Genomic DNA, 19,257 nt, shown 5'->3' with positions numbered 1-19,257 from the left:
GTGTAGATATCTTAATTACTGTAGGGGCTTGTTACAAAACTATAATGTTTTTAAGAGTTCTTAAATAATATTTTAGCTATTTTTAATCTTTATTTTTCCTTAAATAATTTTTATAAGATAAAATTAAATAAAAGTTAATTTAAGTACATGTAAAAAAATATTAATGCTAATTTGTTGTGGTAACACGTGATTACAATTATCACGTCATAATCCGAGTAATACGTCATAAGTTAGGAGGTGTGTTGGTGAGACTTTTCATATATTGAAAAAAAAAAAACTTCAAGTATTAAGTAGTTTAAGATAGTTTCTACAATTGTTGTTTTGATAATCTTTTTAAAAATAATTATTGTTTGTATGCATATCTGTAGAAACTGTAATTTAAAAAACACTTATAAGTTTTAGTATCTTTTGTTGATAAATATATACAATTTATGAACACAAATACATATAATAAAGAAAAAAAATATATAAAATAACTTGAATTTAGTTTGTTTTAAGTTATTGATATAATTTTTTATAACAGTAAAACGTCTTAGAGTTTTTTTTAGTTATAATATTTTTATTATATTTTATCAAAAGCATTTAATTATTTACTTTACAGCAAGTTTAATAATTTATTAGTTTTACAACAAACTAAATCAACTACTAATGATAACTTTTAAATAAATGTAAATATGAACTTAATAACTAAAGCAAAATTTATTAGTTCAATTGTAAAAATGATTTTGTTTTTAAATCTAAAACTCAAAATAAAATAATTTCATTATATGACAGGACAAAATTTTAAAAACTAGTGCAAAAATTTGTGCTATTCTAAAGTTACCTAACATTAAAACCAGGCAAATAAATATGTTCAAACTAAAATTTAAAAATATATATTATTTACAACTTTGCCTATATAAAAAGTTTAAATCAATTCTAAGGCAAAAGAGTGCATAAAATTAGGACGTATTAAAATGTAAAATTTGAAAAATAAATTAACAAAAAACTGTATATATCTTACACAAATTATTTAAATTTGTCTAAATGAAAAAATAGTTTGGATTAAATTACACTCGTTTAAAAAAGCTTAAAACTTTAACTTCTTTTTCTGGTTCAACTTATTTTAACAATTCACTACTAACTATAATTAACTGATTTTATGTATATTTATTTACTATTTTAAACTTGTTGCTTAAACTCACGTAACATATAACAGTTATTACAAAATAAAAAAACTATTATCAGTAAACTTGAGATTTAAAAGAAGGTCTTTTTGAAAGCCCCTACCCTTAAACTTTACTTTAGTAAAAACTTAGACAAAATTAATGTAACACTACAACTACTACCAGACTTTATGTTAAGTTAATTATTTCAAGTAAAACATCAGGACACTTCGACAGGTATTGAATTATTTTCTGTGTTAGTAACATTTTCAGTATCCTGACAATTTTCAATTTGCTTCTTTTTACTGAGTTCTTCAGACGCTTTGTAAGCCTTGCTGATGTAATCTGGTATTCCTATGAAAATTTACATTGGTTGTGCTTACTTTTTTTATAAATAATTTAATTTAGTAAACACAAATATTTTATACCATTGTTGGTTTTTCGTCAGCAAATAAGACTTAAATAAATGTATTTTTATACTTAAAACTTTTTTTGTCCTTAGTAGTTTATTCGTTTAAGATTTTTCTATTGAAGAGTATTTTTTTATCAATAAAAAATTTAATTTAATAACCTTTGATTAGAGCTGATAACATTTATACTATACTACTGTACTATATTTAGAACATATATTTTTTTTTACTTTTAGTAGTAAGCTTGTAAGACTCAAACTGATAACATTAAAATATACTACTTATATACTGAAAATAATATTTGAAGTTTTATCTCACCCTTAGTAGTAAGCCATGATGTCAAATTACTACTGATAACAGTCCTCGGATCATCGGAATAAGTCAACAGGAAATCCATTCCAGGTAGTTCTGGATGATCTGTGTTGTGAGGTCTTATAAGCATGTGAGATACGTAGATGATCACACGAACTGGTTTCGATTTGATCTCGCATGATGGGTGCTTAACTGATCTGTAATATTAATAATATTTAGTTATGAAACAATTTGATGTTTATACATGTGATACGTATATTATTAATCTGACTGAGTGCTTTACTAAACCGTAGTATCATTATATTATTTGTATTTTAAAATTTGGAATTGTTGTAAAACTATTCACTTTTAATTCCCATTTACTAATATAAATCACTAAACAAACTTTGTTTACTTAACTCTGACTTAAAATGAGTTTTTTGACACAAACTGACAATTTTTCATTTTTCTGAGTTTTAATAACTTATTTTATGAGGTATAATTATTTTTATTATCAACAAAACTAACCTCGAAAATATTGCAAATATGTTATCTTCTTCCAAAACCTAAAAAAATAATTAAATAAAGTATTTTACTTAGAAATAAAATAATTTAAAGTTTAATAACTTCATTCTATGTACTTTAAAAACATACTTAAAGGTATTTTAAGTCTGAAATGGAAACTAGTCTGTCGAAAGCTAAATAAATTTTTTAAATGAAAAATATATACATCGTAGCTGTTTATATTTTTGTACAAAAACAATTTCAAATAAATATCATAAGCTTATTAGTTTGACAACTTTTGACAAATAAATGAAGCTTGAAGAAAAATTATAAATATAATTTTCAAGTTGTGTTTTGCATAAAAAGGCAGGGATTACTTGAAAAATCTGGCACCTTTTTTTAATAACCAAAAAATATGTTAGAAATTTTGTTTCTAACTGGCATCGACATATAACAGTTATTAAGGTGTCGACATAACGCGGCCTGAGTAACTATTTTAGTTTAAATAAACATACTTTACTACTGATAACATTATAAAAAAAATTTTTGGTAAACTCATACAATGAGGCTCTTAATATAATAAGTGTTCTATTATTGCACATTTTGTTGTATTTTGGGTTTAAAATAGCATGTTTGTTTAATAACTAATTGTATTAAATGACTGCAGCAACTTTTTCAAAAAAAAATGACTCGCAAATTATAAAATAATTTAACAAATTTCAAAAAATTTATTGTGACGTAATCTGTAAAAAATTGAATGAATTTTATTTTTCACATTTCAGAAAGTTTTCAAGATGCTGAATTTAAAAATTAAAACAATAAGAAGATAAAATAGCCCAGGATTAAAAGTTAGTTTGATTTTTTCTAATACAGCTAAAACAATTCTTAAATAATAATAATTAAACTTTAATGAAGCTACATTATTTATAAAAACCTTTTATAAGATATGCAAGAAAACTTGGTTAGAACTTTTCAAGCTTCTATATACTTAATTAAAATCATTTTAACTTTTTTTTTATTCTGTAGAAAGAAATGCTGCTCCGTTCCCAGGCAAAACTGAAGAACGTTAAAAGCCTGACATTCTTCAGAGGCAAGAGACGGAAGAAATCGAAAAATTTGCTGAAGTACGTTCTAAAGAAGAAGACTTTCGAATCCATGGATATAAAGCCGCATAGGAGGAAAAATAAAAAGAAGAAAATTAACAAACTTCCTAAGCAGGGACTTTTATCTGAACTTCAAAACTTGAAAGGTGAACTTATATTTTCATTTTAAAAACATCCTTTTTCAACGTTTAAATACCAACTCGTGCAGTCTTGATATTTTTTTACTAAGTTTAATAAAACAAATTTTGATACTTTGTAAGGTTTGTTTATGATTATTTTAATATCTAAAAAGCATACAAAAATTTTTTTTGTAAAACTACCTCATTTGTTCAAATTCAACTCTGAAAAGCATACTTTATATTACTTCAGAAATAGAGTCAACGGGTATATTTGTTTTGTATACAAGTTAGCTTAAAATTCTGAAAACTAACGACTCTAACTTTAAGCTTAAAAACTCTTTTCAAAACTATTATTTCAAAGATTTATTAAAACTTTATTTATTTTAAACTTTTTATTTCAGTTCCCGAGCCATCAACAAGTTCAAACAATGTTTCCAAAAAACAATCGACAAACAAAATAAATAAAGAAACAATTGACGAAGATAAAAAAGAGGAAAAACTTTTGGAAATTGAAATAATATCCGGCCGTGATGCCATCGAGACCCCTTTCCCCAGTGGTGGGTATTTTGGAGAAAAAAGCCCCAAAACAGAAACTACAACTTCTTTGAAAGACGATTTAAGTTTGGTTTCGGAAAAACAGGAGGAAGAAAAATGCGTTAATTTTCCAATTCCTTCAGGTATTTATTTTAAATTAAATGTTGTTGTGTTTATTTTAGTAGTAAACTATTTAAACTCTATATAAATTTTCTCGAATAGATTCTACGAGTAACTTTCATTTTTCATTTGATATAAACTTGTCGTTTATTTTATTTGTTGTTAAACTGTATTTGATTTGTTGTATGTCATTTATCAAACAGTTTCAAGTCAATGCTGGTTTAAACTTTAAATAAAAAGGAATTATTTTTTTTTACTAGAACCTTCTAATCTTAATTGTAGATTTCTAAATAATAGACTATTTCCTATAAAAAACTAATTACAAACTACTAAAAAAGTGTTCCATATTTTTAACAAAACTACTAATTTTTCTAGGTTCTGCAAGCCCATCATATTTAACAATGGTAAAAACAGCAGTTAGAGATTTGCAGCCTTATAAAATGACACACAGGGAGGGAATTGCAAAGTTTGTTTAAATTATTATTTTTGTTATTATCTATCATAAGAAATTGCACGTCTTTTAAAAAACAATAAAAAATTTTAATGTACTTGCTTTTACTATACCTTTGATACTTAAACATTTTTTATATTGTAGTTTATTGATATAAAATTTATAGTTTATACATAGTTGTTAAGGCAAAATGAATGCAAAAAAGTCAAACAGATACAAAACTAAAAAAGTCAAGGTAAATGGTTTTTGAAACGACTTATAGAATCTAGTACTTGACTATAAAGTATAATTTAAAAAAATCAAACTTTATTTTTAATTTAATTTTTGCCATTTAATCAAGAAACTTACCTGATTATTTAAAAAAAAAGACTATACTGTATTAGTGGCCAGCATTTGATACTCTTTTACAGAAAATCAGAAAAACTACTTTTTCTGCATAATGGTCAGTAAAACTATCCTGACTAAGTTTCCAATGAAACATAAATATAACATTAATAAAACTTATTTATGCACATAAACATAGTAACATTATAAAAACAGGTTTTTTTGTGTCCATAAGTCAGCAGTATTTATCACTAAGTATTCTTTGTTGGTTTTAGAAATTAAGTTTTTGTTTTATCTTAACAAAAATTCTTATGGAAGTTACAATTGTAAATTAAATTGAAAAAAAATCAAAAATATCCTTTAAACTATGAATTGAATTATCTAATAAGTTTCAAAAAAAGACTTTTGACCAGAAATGATACCATTAGTTTTTAAAATAATTTCAGAAAATAAAACACCAAGTAAAGAAATGTAAAAATAACATTTTTTTGTTTCTTAGCTTAAAAGATATAAATTTACGTTGTTAATAAACATAAAAACCATGAACAAATGTTAACTTAAACTGTTTATTCTTTAGTAAATTTTGAAAAGTTAAATTTATTAGATATAGTAACTTATAATATTTTCAAGGTACATTGAAATAAGATACCAAGTAAAGGACTGTAAAATACTGAAAATGGTTTTAAAATGGATGCTAAATAAAGGAATATTAAAAAGAAGGGGTTGCCTATACTACTTCAATAAAGAGTTTGTTTCATACACTGAAATATTAACTTTTGATAATAATTAATATTAATTTAATTTTGACTTTACTTATTGTTTAGAGCTTATTGCAAAATAAAATATAGTTTTAATTATTATTGCCATTTCAATAAAGAGTTTGCTTGATAAATGTATTCGGAAATAATTGATAACAAGTATAAAAGTATGTAAAAAAAAACTTTTACAAGAAAAAAAGTTTACTCTTGCTACATTAAATAACATTTTTCTATTTTTCTATAAACAAAACTTTTGTAATACCTAGTATGTAAGTATTTTTAACATAAAAAAAAACTTGTTATATCAATTTAAAAAAAAAGTTAAAGTATACTTACAAAGTGTAATACATTTGCAATTTTATTTGAAACCAAACAACTTATATGTATATAAAAAACCTTATCTTGAATTTTTAAACATTTTTTCACATAAATTCATATAATTATTTTAATTTATTTTTTATTAACAGCATTGAAAATTGTAAACCTTCTTCAGCAAGCAGAAGAAAATCTTGCAGTTACAAAATTAAAAAGTTTGTTTATTTCTATAAATTCACAGTTTTACAAATTATAATCAGAAGTAAATGTTTTATGTTCTATTACACTTTGCATCATATCAAAAATAAGGTCAATTCGTGTAGAATAAAATTAATTTCCGTAAAAATATCTATTTTTTCTCAAAATTAAAGTGTTTTAAAATTTGTTATTTAAACTTTCTTTCATAACTAAACTTATCAATCACAAATAAAAGCTTTAATAACTAAATACATTTTAGAAACAAGCTTAATGCAATTCATTAAAACATAAAAACTATTGTCAACAAATTTCAACTTTATATTAAATATAATTGTTTTTAAAAATCTCTTAGCAATAAAATAAAATGGACCAGGTATTACTTTAATCAGAAAATCAAAGAAATAAAAATAAAAAAACAGAATAACAATTAAAAATTAAGTAACTCAAAATTTTAATTACATTTTCAAATTACAATTTTTTTAATCAGAAAATCAAAGAAAAGGAAAATGAGAAACCAGCACCATCAATACAAATGCCATTATTTGAATGAAGATTATAAAAAGAGATTAGAAGAATGTTCCTCGGATAATTCTGAGGAATCAGAATTTGAACCGCATTGCCGAACAAAAAGAAAAATCAGGTATATGGTTTTTACTCATAACATTTTTACAGAAGATAAATAATAAGCTCAATAAAATAAAAAGTTCAAATTGTTATTATAAAATAAGAGAGTAAACTTACTTGTTATCAAAATTTAAATTAATGTACTCCACATCACTAAAATTACCAAAATATAAACAGATTCCCAGGTTATAAATTTAAAACATTAACATTTAATTTGAAATGTTAATATTTGTAATAATTTACTAACTATTTTAATTACTTGTCTACCAGATAAACAAGTTAGAATCCGGTTCTTATTAAAAATAGTATCCGGTAAATCACTATTACTAATAAAACAAAGATTATGATTATATTCACTCTAAACATACTTAACTTGATAAAAAGAAGATAGGGTATATTTCATTTAAAAATCAGCTTTTAAAAAAGATCTACAAGTCTCAATTAGTTCAAATATATTTTCGTTCTACAGTTGCAGACCAAAAACAAGAAAAAGAACTAAGAAATGCAGAACAACTCAGAGGAAAAGTAAATGTCAGGTTAAAAGAAGGTCTTCAACGAGAAGGAAAAATAAAAGTTGCAATACAAAATTGACGGGCAATAGACACCCAGGATGCACAAGGAAAAGGTTTGACAAAAAATTTCTTTTTTAAGATCCGTAAAAAAAAAATACAAAATTAAGTAATTAAAAAAATTAAGAGCCACAGTAGTGTATTGAAAAAATATAACTTTAATTTAAACCAGTGCTTCTCAAATTATAAACATTAAAACTTTTTAAACACAAATTGAAACATTGATGAAATTAGTAAGAATCAGGTGATTAAGGGCATAGGGGGGGTTCAAATTTTTTTTTACTAAAAATAACACTGGATCTTATATGAAAGCTTAAAGTACAAACTACAAGCTAGTTTTTATATAACTAAAAAATCTTATTTAACTTTAGAGATATTGTAATTTTTATAAAAAGTTTCCGAAACAAACGTATGGATCGCAAATTTTTTGGGATCAATTTTCTCACAAATTTTAAAAATCACTAAAAATCTATCTTCTCCTTCATTTTTTGAGCTAGAGACCTCAAACTTTCAGGAAATGCTCCTTATATAAATTAAAAGACTTTAAATGTTGGAATTTTAAAAATATTGAATAGTAAAAATTTTAGATGAAAAAACAAAAAAAATAGGTGGTTTTTTTTTAATAAAAATTTTATTTTTCAAAATTTCAAAAATTCCTGCATTCAATCTCTTTAAAATTTAATAACACACTTTCTGTGAAAATTTGAGAAAAATTGCTTAAAAATTAAAGAGGAGATAGATTTTAAGTGAAATAGTCTTTTTTCGCGTTTTTAGTTTGCGCCTTTCATTAGGAACCTATTGAGGTCACCGATTTTGATCGTTCATATCTCAAAAAATACTTTGAATTTTTTCAACCGGTTAAAAATATCTGATAGCTCAGATAAAACTCTATAAAATAAGATCAACTTGTGATAATCAAGGTGGACCCCCCCCCCTATGTTCTTAATTGATTTATTATGTATATACAAATGATTAATAAATTATCAATAAGTTAATTAATATAATATTCAGATGTGATTGCTACGCCGCCCTGCATAAAAAGAGAAACAGAGTGAAGATCGGAAGCAGGTGCATTGAAAAGAACGGAAAATACTACATGCAGAATGTGTACGTGTAACTTCAAGAACATTGAAATAATCCTAGTTGAACACATATTATATATGTATATAAAATGAAATAAACACCATCAACAAATAACTATTGTCTTTTTTTTTTATTGAAAAGAACGGAAAATATTATATGCAGAATGTATATGTGTAACTTCGAGAAATTTATATCAGAATACATATTATATATGTATACACATTGCAATAAATACAATCAACAAATAACTATTGTCTTTTTTTTATTTATTTATTGAAAAGAAAGGGAAATATTACATGCAGATTGTGTATGTTTAAATTCGAGAAAATTATATCAGAATACATATTATATATGTATATAAATTGCAATAAACACAATCAACAAATAACTATTGTCTTTTTTATTTTTTATTGAAAAGAACGGAAAATATTACATGCAGAATATATACGTGTAACCTCTAAATAATTTGAACTTTTATCAGAATACATATTATATATGTATATAAAATGCAATAAACTGATAAATTAATTGTTTTTGACCGTTTTTGCTTTACTTTTTTATTGAAAAGAACGGAAAACAGTACAAGTTATTTGGAAATTTTTTTTAATTACTCTAAGATTATAACTTGTCTAAAACTGCTTCTCAGCTGAATACATGTTATATATTTTATACTGTTTACAGCATAACTATTTTCAATTTAAATGTGATACCAATAGCTTTATAAACAAACTTATAACCTGAAAAAATAGAGCTGCTTTAAAAATATATATATTGATAACTGCAAATTATAGTAATATGATAAAAATAGTAAATGTCTACAACAACAATAGTAATTATCATTACTAATTAACATTTGTAGTAAAAAGAGTGGAAATATATCTAAACTATTTTCAAGCAGCCTCTATCCTAATTTTGATTATTAATTGTAGTTTTCTTAAACTTATTTTATTCAAACTTAAGTCTAACTAAAACACTTTTCAAGTATTACATTTTTTGTAGAATTGTTTCACAAAATAAATCAAACAAGCACAAAAGTACTGAATTCAGATCTTAAAAAAAATTGTCAAAAACTTTATCTATGCTTTATTCAAAAGTTTTATATATAAAATAAAATTTGCTGTCATAAAAACACTATCAAACTATTTAGGTATTGTGTGTCTAACCTATATTTTATTCTTTATTTAATTGTTAAATTTAGAAAATAAATAAAACAACTTATAACCTGGCATCTCCTTACGTATACGTATTCCCTAGGACTGAACGGATACTGAAAATAATATATTTATTTTATATCAAAAACTACACCAATTAAATTACATTTATGTTGGTAATATTACAACAATAAGTTCAAGAAATTTACTGTTTTTATTCCCTACGACTGAACGGATACTGAAAATAAAATATTTATTTTATATCAAAAACTACATCAATTAAATTACATTTATGTTGGTAATATTACAACAATTAGTTCAATTAAATTTACTGTTTTTATTCCCTAGGACTGAAAGGATACTGAAAATAAAATATTTATATTGTATCAGAAACTACATCAATTAAATTACATTTATGTTGGTAATATTACAACAATTAGTTCAATTAAATTTACTGTTTTTATTCCCTAGGACTGAACGGATACTGAAAATAAAATATTTATATTGTATCAAAAACTACATCAATTAAATTACATTTATGTTGGTAATATTACAACAATTAGTTAAATTAAATTTACTGTTTTTATTCCCTGGGAATGAATGGATACTGAAAATAAAATATTTATTTTATATCAAAAACTACATCAATTAAATTGCATTTATGTTGGTAATGTTACAACAATTAGTTCAATTAAATTTACTGTTTTTATTCCCTAGGATTGAACGGATACTGAAATTAAAATATTTATTTTATATCAAAAACTACATCAATTAAATTACATTTATGTTGGTAATATTACAACAATTAGTTCGATTAAATTTGCTGTTTTTACTCCCTAGAACTGAATGGATACTGAAAATAAAATATTTATTTTATATCAAAAACTACATCAATTAAATTACATTTATGTTGGTAATATTACAACAATTAGTTCAATTAAATTTACTGTTTTTATTCCCTAGGACTGAAAGGATACTGAAAATAAAATATTTATATTGTATCAGAAACTACATCAATTAAATTACATTTATGTTGGTAATATTACAACAATTAGTTCAATTAAATTTACTGTTTTTATTCCCTAGGACTGAACGGATACTGAAAATAAAATATTTATATTGTATCAAAAACTACATCAATTAAATTACATTTATGTTGGTAATATTACAACAACTAGTTCAACTAAATTTACTGTTTATATTCCCTAGGACTGAACGGATACTGAAAATAAAATATTTATTTTATATCAAAAACTACATCAATTAAATTGCATTTATGTTGGTAATGTTACAACAATTAGTTCAATTAAATTTACTGTTTTTATTCCCTAGGATTGAACGGATACTGAAATTAAAATATTTATTTTATATCAAAAACTACATCAATTAAATTACATTTATGTTGGTAATATTACAACAATTAGTTCGATTAAATTTGCTGTTTTTACTCCCTAGAACTGAATGGATACTGAAAATAAAATATTTATTTTATATCAAAAACTACATCAATCAAATTACATTTATGTTGGTAATATTACAACAATAAGTTCAATTAAATTTACTGTTTTTATTCCCTAGGATTGAATGGGTACTGAAAATAAAATATTTATTTTATATCAAAAACTACATCAATTAAATTACATTTATGTTGGTAATATTACAACAATAAGTTCAATTAAATTTGCTGTTTTTACTCCCTAGAACTGAATGGATACTGAAAATAAAATATTTATTTTATATCAAAAACTACATCAATCAAATTACATTTATGTTGGTAATATTACAACAATAAGTTCAATTAAATTTACTGTTTTTATTCCCTAGGATTGAATGGGTACTGAAAATAAAATATTTATTTTATATCAAAAACTACATCAATCAAATTACATTTATGTTGGTAATATTACAACAATAAGTTCAATTAAATTTACTGTTTTTATTCCCTAGGATTGAATGGGTACTGAAAATAAAATATTTATTTTATATCAAAAACTACATCAATTAAATTACATTTATGTTGGTAATATTGCAACAATTAGTTCGATTAAATTTGCTGTTTTTACTCCCTAGAACTGAATGGATACTGAAAATAAAATATTTATTTTATATCAAAAACTACATCAATCAAATTACATTTATGTTGGTAATATTACAACAATAAGTTCAATTAAATTTACTGTTTTTATTCCCTAGGATTGAATGGGTACTGAAAATAAAATATTTATTTTATATCAAAAACTACATCAATTAAATTACATTTATGTTGGTAATATTACAACAATAAGTTCAATTAAATTTGCTGTTTTTACTCCCTAGAACTGAATGGATACTGAAAATAAAATATTTATTTTATATCAAAAACTACATCAATCAAATTACATTTATGTTGGTAATATTACAACAATTAGTTCAATTAAATTTACTGTTTTTATTCCCTAGGACTGAACGGATACTGAAAACAAAATATTTTATATCAAAAACTACATCAATTAAAATTACATTCATGTTGGTAAGATTACAACAATTAGTTCGATTAAATTTGCTGTTTTTACTCCCTAGAACTGAACGGATACTGAAAATAAAATATTTATTTTATATCAAAAACTACATCAATTAAATTACATTTATGTTGGTAATATTACAACAATTAGTTCAATTAAATTTGCTGTTTTTATTCCCTAGGACTTAACGGATACTGAAAATAAAATATTTATTTTATATCAAAAACTACATCAATTAAAATTACATTCATGTTGGTAAGATTACAACAATTAGTTCAATTAAATTTGCTGTTTTTACTCCCTAGAACTGAACGGATACTGAAAATAAAATATTTATTTTATATCAAAAACTACATCAATTAAATTACATTTATGTTGGTAATATTACAACAATTAGTTCAATTAAATTTGCTGTTTTTATTCCCTAGGACTTAACGGATACTGAAAATAAAATATTTATTTTATACCAGAAACTACATCAATTAAATTACATTTATGTTAGTAATTATACAACAATTAATTCAATTAAATTTACTGTTTTTATTACCTAGGACTAAATGGATACTGAAAATAAAATATTTTATTTTATATCAAAAACTACATCAATTAAATTACATTTATGTTGGTAAGATTACAACAATTAGTTCAATTAAATTTACTGTTTTTATTCCCTAGGACTGAACGGATACTGAAAACAAAATATTTTATATCAAAAACTACATCAATTAAATTACATTTATGTTGGTAATATTACAACAATTAGTTCGATTAAATTTGCTGTTTTTACTCCCTAGAACTGAATGGATACTGAAAATAAAATATTTATTTTATATCAAAAACTACATCAATTAAATTACATTTATGTTGGTAATATTACAACAATTAGTTCAATTAAATTTACTGTTTTTATTCCCTAGGACTGAACGGATACTGAAAATAAAATATTTATTTTATCTTAGTATTATTAATTTAATATAAATACATTACATTTTAAATAACTCAATAATTGAGTTATCAAACAAATGAAAAAACAAAAAAACAAATATTTATTTTTCAAATTATTTTACTTGTTTTAAAGTAATATTTGAGTGTTCAGAAAATAAACGCTCAAATGATATAGAATTTTGTTAACTACTAGAAGAGAGAATAGAAGATAGTATAAGTTTTGTTTATACCAAGATTATAATAAAAAGTTAATTTAAATCAGTTGATGAATATTTAAAAAAAATTAAAAATTGTAACTAGGTAAAAGTACTATATTTAGGTAAAATGTGTGTAATAAAAAATGGCAATGTTCTAAACTTTAAAACAAAGTGAAATTTCAATTTTACTATTGAAAAATGACAAAAGTTTTATTATAAGAAATAAATATGAAATAGTTTAAACAACACAATGTAAAAAGAACAATACAATAGAACCATATTTTTATTCTTATCAAGTAGGTTTTATATCAAACAAAAAAAGGATTGATAACAGTACACAAATATTTCTAAATATTTTGAACTTAAATCACAGCTAAATGGTTTTGGTTAAATTTATATTTGCAGCAAAATAAGTAAATGCAATACAAAGGCATGAACAGCTTAACCTTTAATTTAAGTAAAAATGTGGTTTATTTTTTCGTTTTGATGCAAACTGTATATTCAAACGTACGCTTTAACCGTATTTACTATTTTCTATAAACCTATTTTTTGTCTTTAAAATGATCAACAAAAACATATTTTAAAATTAATTAAAATTATATATCAAATTTGCTAAAATAAATTAGAAATTATCTGTCTCATTTTGTTATTTTCTGACTGAATTTGTTTTATTTTGGTAAATGAAACGTTATTATAAAATTCAAAACAGTGCTTTAATGAAAAATGATAACTTTATATACTCAAAAAAATTATTCTTAGTAATTTTAGAGTAATTTAAAAAATTATATTGCAAAATTAATAATTATTATATTACTTATGTAATTTTTAGTTACATCAGAACAAAAATTGAAATATCGTAATAGTATTTCCAACTTTCTGTTTCCCTAGGACTTTCAGATAAAAAATAATTAAGGTTAAGACTTAAAGACATAAAATTTAATTTGAAAAAACCATACATACTATTTAAATCAAAATAGCATTAATTTTGTTTATACACATATCTTAATACAATAGAAAATAAAATAGTTAGGGAGCAATATATAATATTGAATAACAACAATAATTTATAATACGACTTTAAGTTTTTGTTCTGTACAAATGATATTTAAAGCTTAATTATCTACATTTTACAATTAATGTTTTTTATTTCCAATTGAGTTTTTTGAACAACTTTTAAACAAACTAGAAAACAATGATCTATCTAAGTACTCTTCTACATATTTAAACATAATTCTAATATTTATAAGAATAACAAAACAAATACTAATAAGGAAACAAATTAACTAAAATTTACAAACATAAAATGCAATTATCCACCTTAGTATTCCTTCAAAAATGTTATCACTTTTAACAAGTTAAGTATACAAATAATAATAAAATGAACAATAATTAAACAAACAGGAAAAGCAGTGATCCATCTTAGGACTTGTTCAACAACACTCTCACTTTTAACATTGTTATTATCATCAACGACATCTATTGAAATTACAAGTTTATCCCAAACTTTTCTGTACTCGATGTTCTTTTGGACTGCAAAGAAATCTGATGCAGATACCATATTGTTGCGACCCAATACTGTGGAAAAACAAAAAGTTTTAATACTAAATAAATAAATACATATAATTTATTACAAAAAATACACAAGACTCAAGTTTCATAACAATATATATTTCATGCTTAACTCATCAGTTGTTTACTTATCAATAAAAACAAAGTTTCAAATCTAGCTTATATAGTGAAAATGTAATCAATGTAAAAATAATAATAATAGAGAAAAGGGTAATTAACAATACATAAGTACTTCTAGTTACAATGCAACTAAAAATTAATAACTAAAATATACGTAACAACTTATAAAACAATTTATGAAAACAAAGATTAGTGTTCTCAAAGTATTTGTTCACACGATTTAGCTTTTCTTATCAAAATATATATAGCCTCAAGTTTAATTAAAATAAATGTGCTTTAATAATTTTAAACGGTTTCAAACTTGAGTTTTGTGTATTTTTTGTAATAAATCATTTAAGTGTGAAATAAATGTTTAAATGCATATAGTACATACATTGGATTTACATCTATGTTGCGACAAAATACTGTAGAAGGTGTTAAAGTATGGAAAAAAAGTTGATAAAATAAATAGTTTTTGTGAATTAAAATGTTTTATACTTAATGTACATTTACAATTTGTGAAGCAAAAACTAGGTTGAATAAACCTTGATTTTTTAAAATCAAAAAAAGTCTGTTTTTTTTTAAACATATGAGTAATGAGTATACAGTGATTTAATTGTGACAAACCTTTATAAACGACTTCCCCAGTCGTTTTATCAGTTACTTTCCACATCTGAATGTCTGGTGAGTCAAATATACTCTCCCAATTATCAGGAAGCTCTTTTCTGTCTGAAATATACTGTAAAGTTACTTAAAAATTTTTTTTAACAAAAAATGTTTTGATGACGACAAAAAATCTTATTCATATTATAGAATTTTTGTGTCAAATTGAAATTTTACAACTGAAAATGTTAAAATTGTTGAAAATTCCAGGTTTTTTGATCAAAATTCCAGGTTTTTCTAGTTTTTTTTTCAAAATTTCTCAATTTCCAGGTTTTTCCAGGTTATTTTTGCCTAAATTGTCGAATTCCAGGTTTTTCCAGGTTTCCAGGTAAAGTGGCAACACTGAAAGTTGAATAGAAAATGTATACATTAGTTGTATTAAAAGGACAGTTCTATAATAAGTTTATTTTATTTGATAATTTTTTAATGAAACTAATGTTATACATCTAAAAGCAATTTTTATCTAAAAATATTTGGAAACGTATTAGTTACATAGAACATGTATAAATTAATAATTAGTTCATATACTTCAAAACCATACATACTTCATTAAAATACACATGGTTATTAAACAACTTATTCAAACTATCTGAAGTAAAACGTGTCTAAATTTAAAAATTATTTTCTTGTTTTAACAACATATACTCAGTTATTTACATAAAGTGGTAAAATAATTCACAGCTCAACAGTTTAACAATTCATATAACAGAAAGTAGTAGTATTTTAAAATTTGAATCATATAATTATTTTTCTACTAAAAACTGAGCTAACCTTCTAATTTAGGCAAGCAAGGTTTATCTAAATGTTCTCCAAGCTCCAGCATTGAAACTTCACCCACAAGCCTAAAAAAAAATTTTTAGCATCATACTATTATATGGCTTTCACACATACTTTGTGGCTTAAAAACCTAAGATTTTTCATCAAAAATTAAGTAGTTTTTAAAAGGTGTACATTATATATTTGAACTGAAACTTGGGAGAAAATAATTACATAGTCCTCACTAGAATAGCTTAATACTTGGTTTAGAAATACATACAACAAATAAAACAAAAAACTATAAATTTTTTATAGAAGGTTGTTTATAAAGTAAAACTAACATTTTTTATGAGTTCAACATTAAAAAAAAATTTTAATAAAATATTGAAATTGTAAACTTGTGAAACTCAAAGTTACTTATCTAAATAAAAATAAAGAATATTCTGTATTGAAAAACTAACTGATCAACATTGTAATGAGTATTATAACATTTTGTAAGTTTTAAAAATCCTAAAATTAATTTAAAATATAAAAATAGCTGACTGAAAATTACTTAATTAATTTTTAAAAATAAAGTTTTAAAACTAACTCATCAACTTCGTTGTCTTTGATTCCATTCTCCTCCCAAGAAAACAAGCCTGCAGCACTCAGGAGAAAATAAAAAGACTTGTTTCTCCTCAATTTAAAAGGAACAAACAAAAAACTGGATTTCCACTTCCAGCTATTGTCCTTTAATTTTGGCTTAGTTCTTAATTTGAAAAATTGTTTGTAGTAGTTGTTGTTTAATTTGCTAAAGTTCTCGCTTATCAGTCCAGTTCTGGGAACTAAAGACTGCTGGTTTCTGAACAATTGTAAGAAGGTTTCTAATTTAGATTTGGTCTTGGAGTGAATTATTCCTTGGTAACTTTTAGATATTGTGGATATTAACTTTTGGTAAAACATTATTGTATTTAATTAACATTGCTGTAAGATTAAAATTTGTTGAAAAAACAGTTAGTGTTCTTTTTTAAAAAAATAATTCGAATGAGGATCTCCTTTGAACTATTTCAAACAAGTGAAACTTTTTTTTTTTGACAATAAAATTCAAAAACTTGAGTTGAAAAACCAATATATCAAAAAAAAAACTTTGCAAATATATTATTACAATATGTAAGTTTTAAAACAAACTCAAAAATCAAACCAAAACTTAAACTTGTAATGAAGAACTCAATGTATATATACAATATACTTTGAATAAACTTGTATCTATATAAGAAATTCAATATTGAAGAAATATGATAAAGTTTTTTAAAAGTGACATGGATTGGGATCGGATCAAAATCTTATTAGAAAAAGGATTCAGATCCTACCAGATTTTATAGATCTGGTAGATAACAAATTTCGAACAAAAACTCAAAAACCCACATAGTCAGGTTTAAATTCGAACATTACCAACATAAAACAATATGAAAAGCAAGTTACTAAGTTTTTTGTAACACTTGCATCAAGTGTTAAGAAACACTTATCAAACATTTACTTGATTTAAACTAAATTTTTTTAAATCTAGTATAAATTTTTAGAATTAAATGCAATTTGCTAGAAAACCTAGATTTTTATAGTACATAATTAATAATTGAATTTATTTTACAGTCTTACTGAGTATAGTATAGTTACCATTATAAATAATCTTTTTTAAATTAGTACTTTTACTTACAGGGTTGTCACTATTTGAGGCAAAAAAAGCCAACCTTAAATTATGAGTTTCTGAGGAAATGGACAATGAAAAAAGTGTGGTCTATCTGCTTGTATTATAAACTTTTTACAAGAATTATTTTATTTAAAAAGATAATGAAAATATCTATATTCTTTTAAAACTGACTAATAGTTGAAGCTATCATTTGCAAAATATGCCCAATACCCTTAAATTCTAAAAAATAACAAACCATATGTATTTCCTTAAATAATTTATTATAGTTTAGAATTTTAAATGCTTTTTTTGAACTTATAATCTTAATTTCAGTATATTTTAGTGCACAATATATAAAGTTAGAAGTAAAACTAAGTTTCCTAAGCCATCAATAGGAACCCTGTGCCATCAGACAACAGTTTTTTTTTTTAAATAAGTGTTTTATAATATATCTTTATAAATATTTTTTTAAATTTCTGTGCTATAATTAAATAAATTGATTGTGAGGTGCTTTGGGTAGTATTGATCAGTGTGTTTTATTTTAATTTAGTAAACACTTGATTAGATGCTCAAAATATTCGTTCTTGGGACTTGGTGCACAAAGAACCGGTCATCAAGTTGCACGGATACCTTTTAACGTCTTGTCCAGGACTAGGGGTTTAAATGATTTTAAACCTAAAGATCTCAATCTTTTGGGTTTTTATCAAAAATCCAAGGTCTTCATTTAAAATGATAAATTTTATTTTATAAAAAAAAATATATCAGTACTTAAATTCCCCTTTTTTATGTAAATGTGTGGACCACTGGGAATCAATATTGCAATGTTTAACTTTGAGAGTTTTCAGATCATTAGGACCACTAAGCCATCAGGTCAAACTTATTGTCAATCTATGTAAATTGCCTACTTTGGGTTATGGAATTTTAAATTGAATAATTAGCTTGATCAAGAAAATTTAATTTTTGCAAAATAAAATAAGTGATACTGATGCTTCTTTACATATTTCTATTTGTTTATTTTTCATGGTAGAAAAACATCAGACTTACTCTTCCTTCTTCTAAAGTAACATTAAAAACTTTTTTTTTTTACAAAAACCAAGTTATTTAAAGACACACGTGTACTAAAAGCAGTTTATGTTTAAAAACTTTGTATTGAAAACAATCT

The 19,257-nt window shown here is 23.4% G+C and overlaps 1 protein-coding gene across 1 annotated transcript; it reads right to left on the bottom strand.

Moving 5' to 3' along the window:
- Positions 1 to 1,058: 1,058 nt before the first annotated feature.
- On the bottom strand, positions 1,059 to 17,388 carry LOC145838446 (stAR-related lipid transfer protein 7, mitochondrial-like). The gene is made up of 8 exons (XM_082946038.1): positions 17,019 to 17,388; positions 16,445 to 16,515; positions 15,638 to 15,739; positions 14,742 to 14,917; positions 9,771 to 9,815; positions 2,375 to 2,412; positions 1,874 to 2,064; positions 1,059 to 1,499 (listed from the first exon to the last, which is right to left on the bottom strand). The coding sequence occupies exons 1-8, from the start codon at positions 17,369 to 17,371 to the stop codon at positions 1,366 to 1,368; spliced, it is 1,110 nt and encodes a 369-aa protein (XP_082802164.1). The 5' UTR covers positions 17,372 to 17,388; the 3' UTR covers positions 1,059 to 1,365.
- Positions 17,389 to 19,257: the final 1,869 nt, after the last annotated feature.

Source organism: Thalia democratica, chromosome 6 (genome assembly GCF_965202585.1).
Source record: "Thalia democratica chromosome 6, ktThaDemo2.hap1.1, whole genome shotgun sequence".
Taxonomy (NCBI): Eukaryota; Metazoa; Chordata; class Thaliacea; order Salpida; family Salpidae; genus Thalia; species Thalia democratica.
This window is presented reverse-complemented; position numbering and strand designations above follow the sequence as displayed.

Coding starts and splice junctions, on each gene's coding strand:
- LOC145838446 (XM_082946038.1), bottom strand. CDS start 17,371: ATGTTTTACCAAAAGTTAATATCCACAATATCTAAAAGTTACCAAGGA. Junction 14,918..15,637: donor TGGGGAAGTCGTTTATAAAG/GTTTGTCACAAT, acceptor GTTTTTCCACAG/TATTGGGTCGCAACAATATG. Junction 1,500..1,873: donor ATCATGGCTTACTACTAAGG/GTGAGATAAAAC, acceptor AAATTTTCATAG/GAATACCAGATTACATCAGC.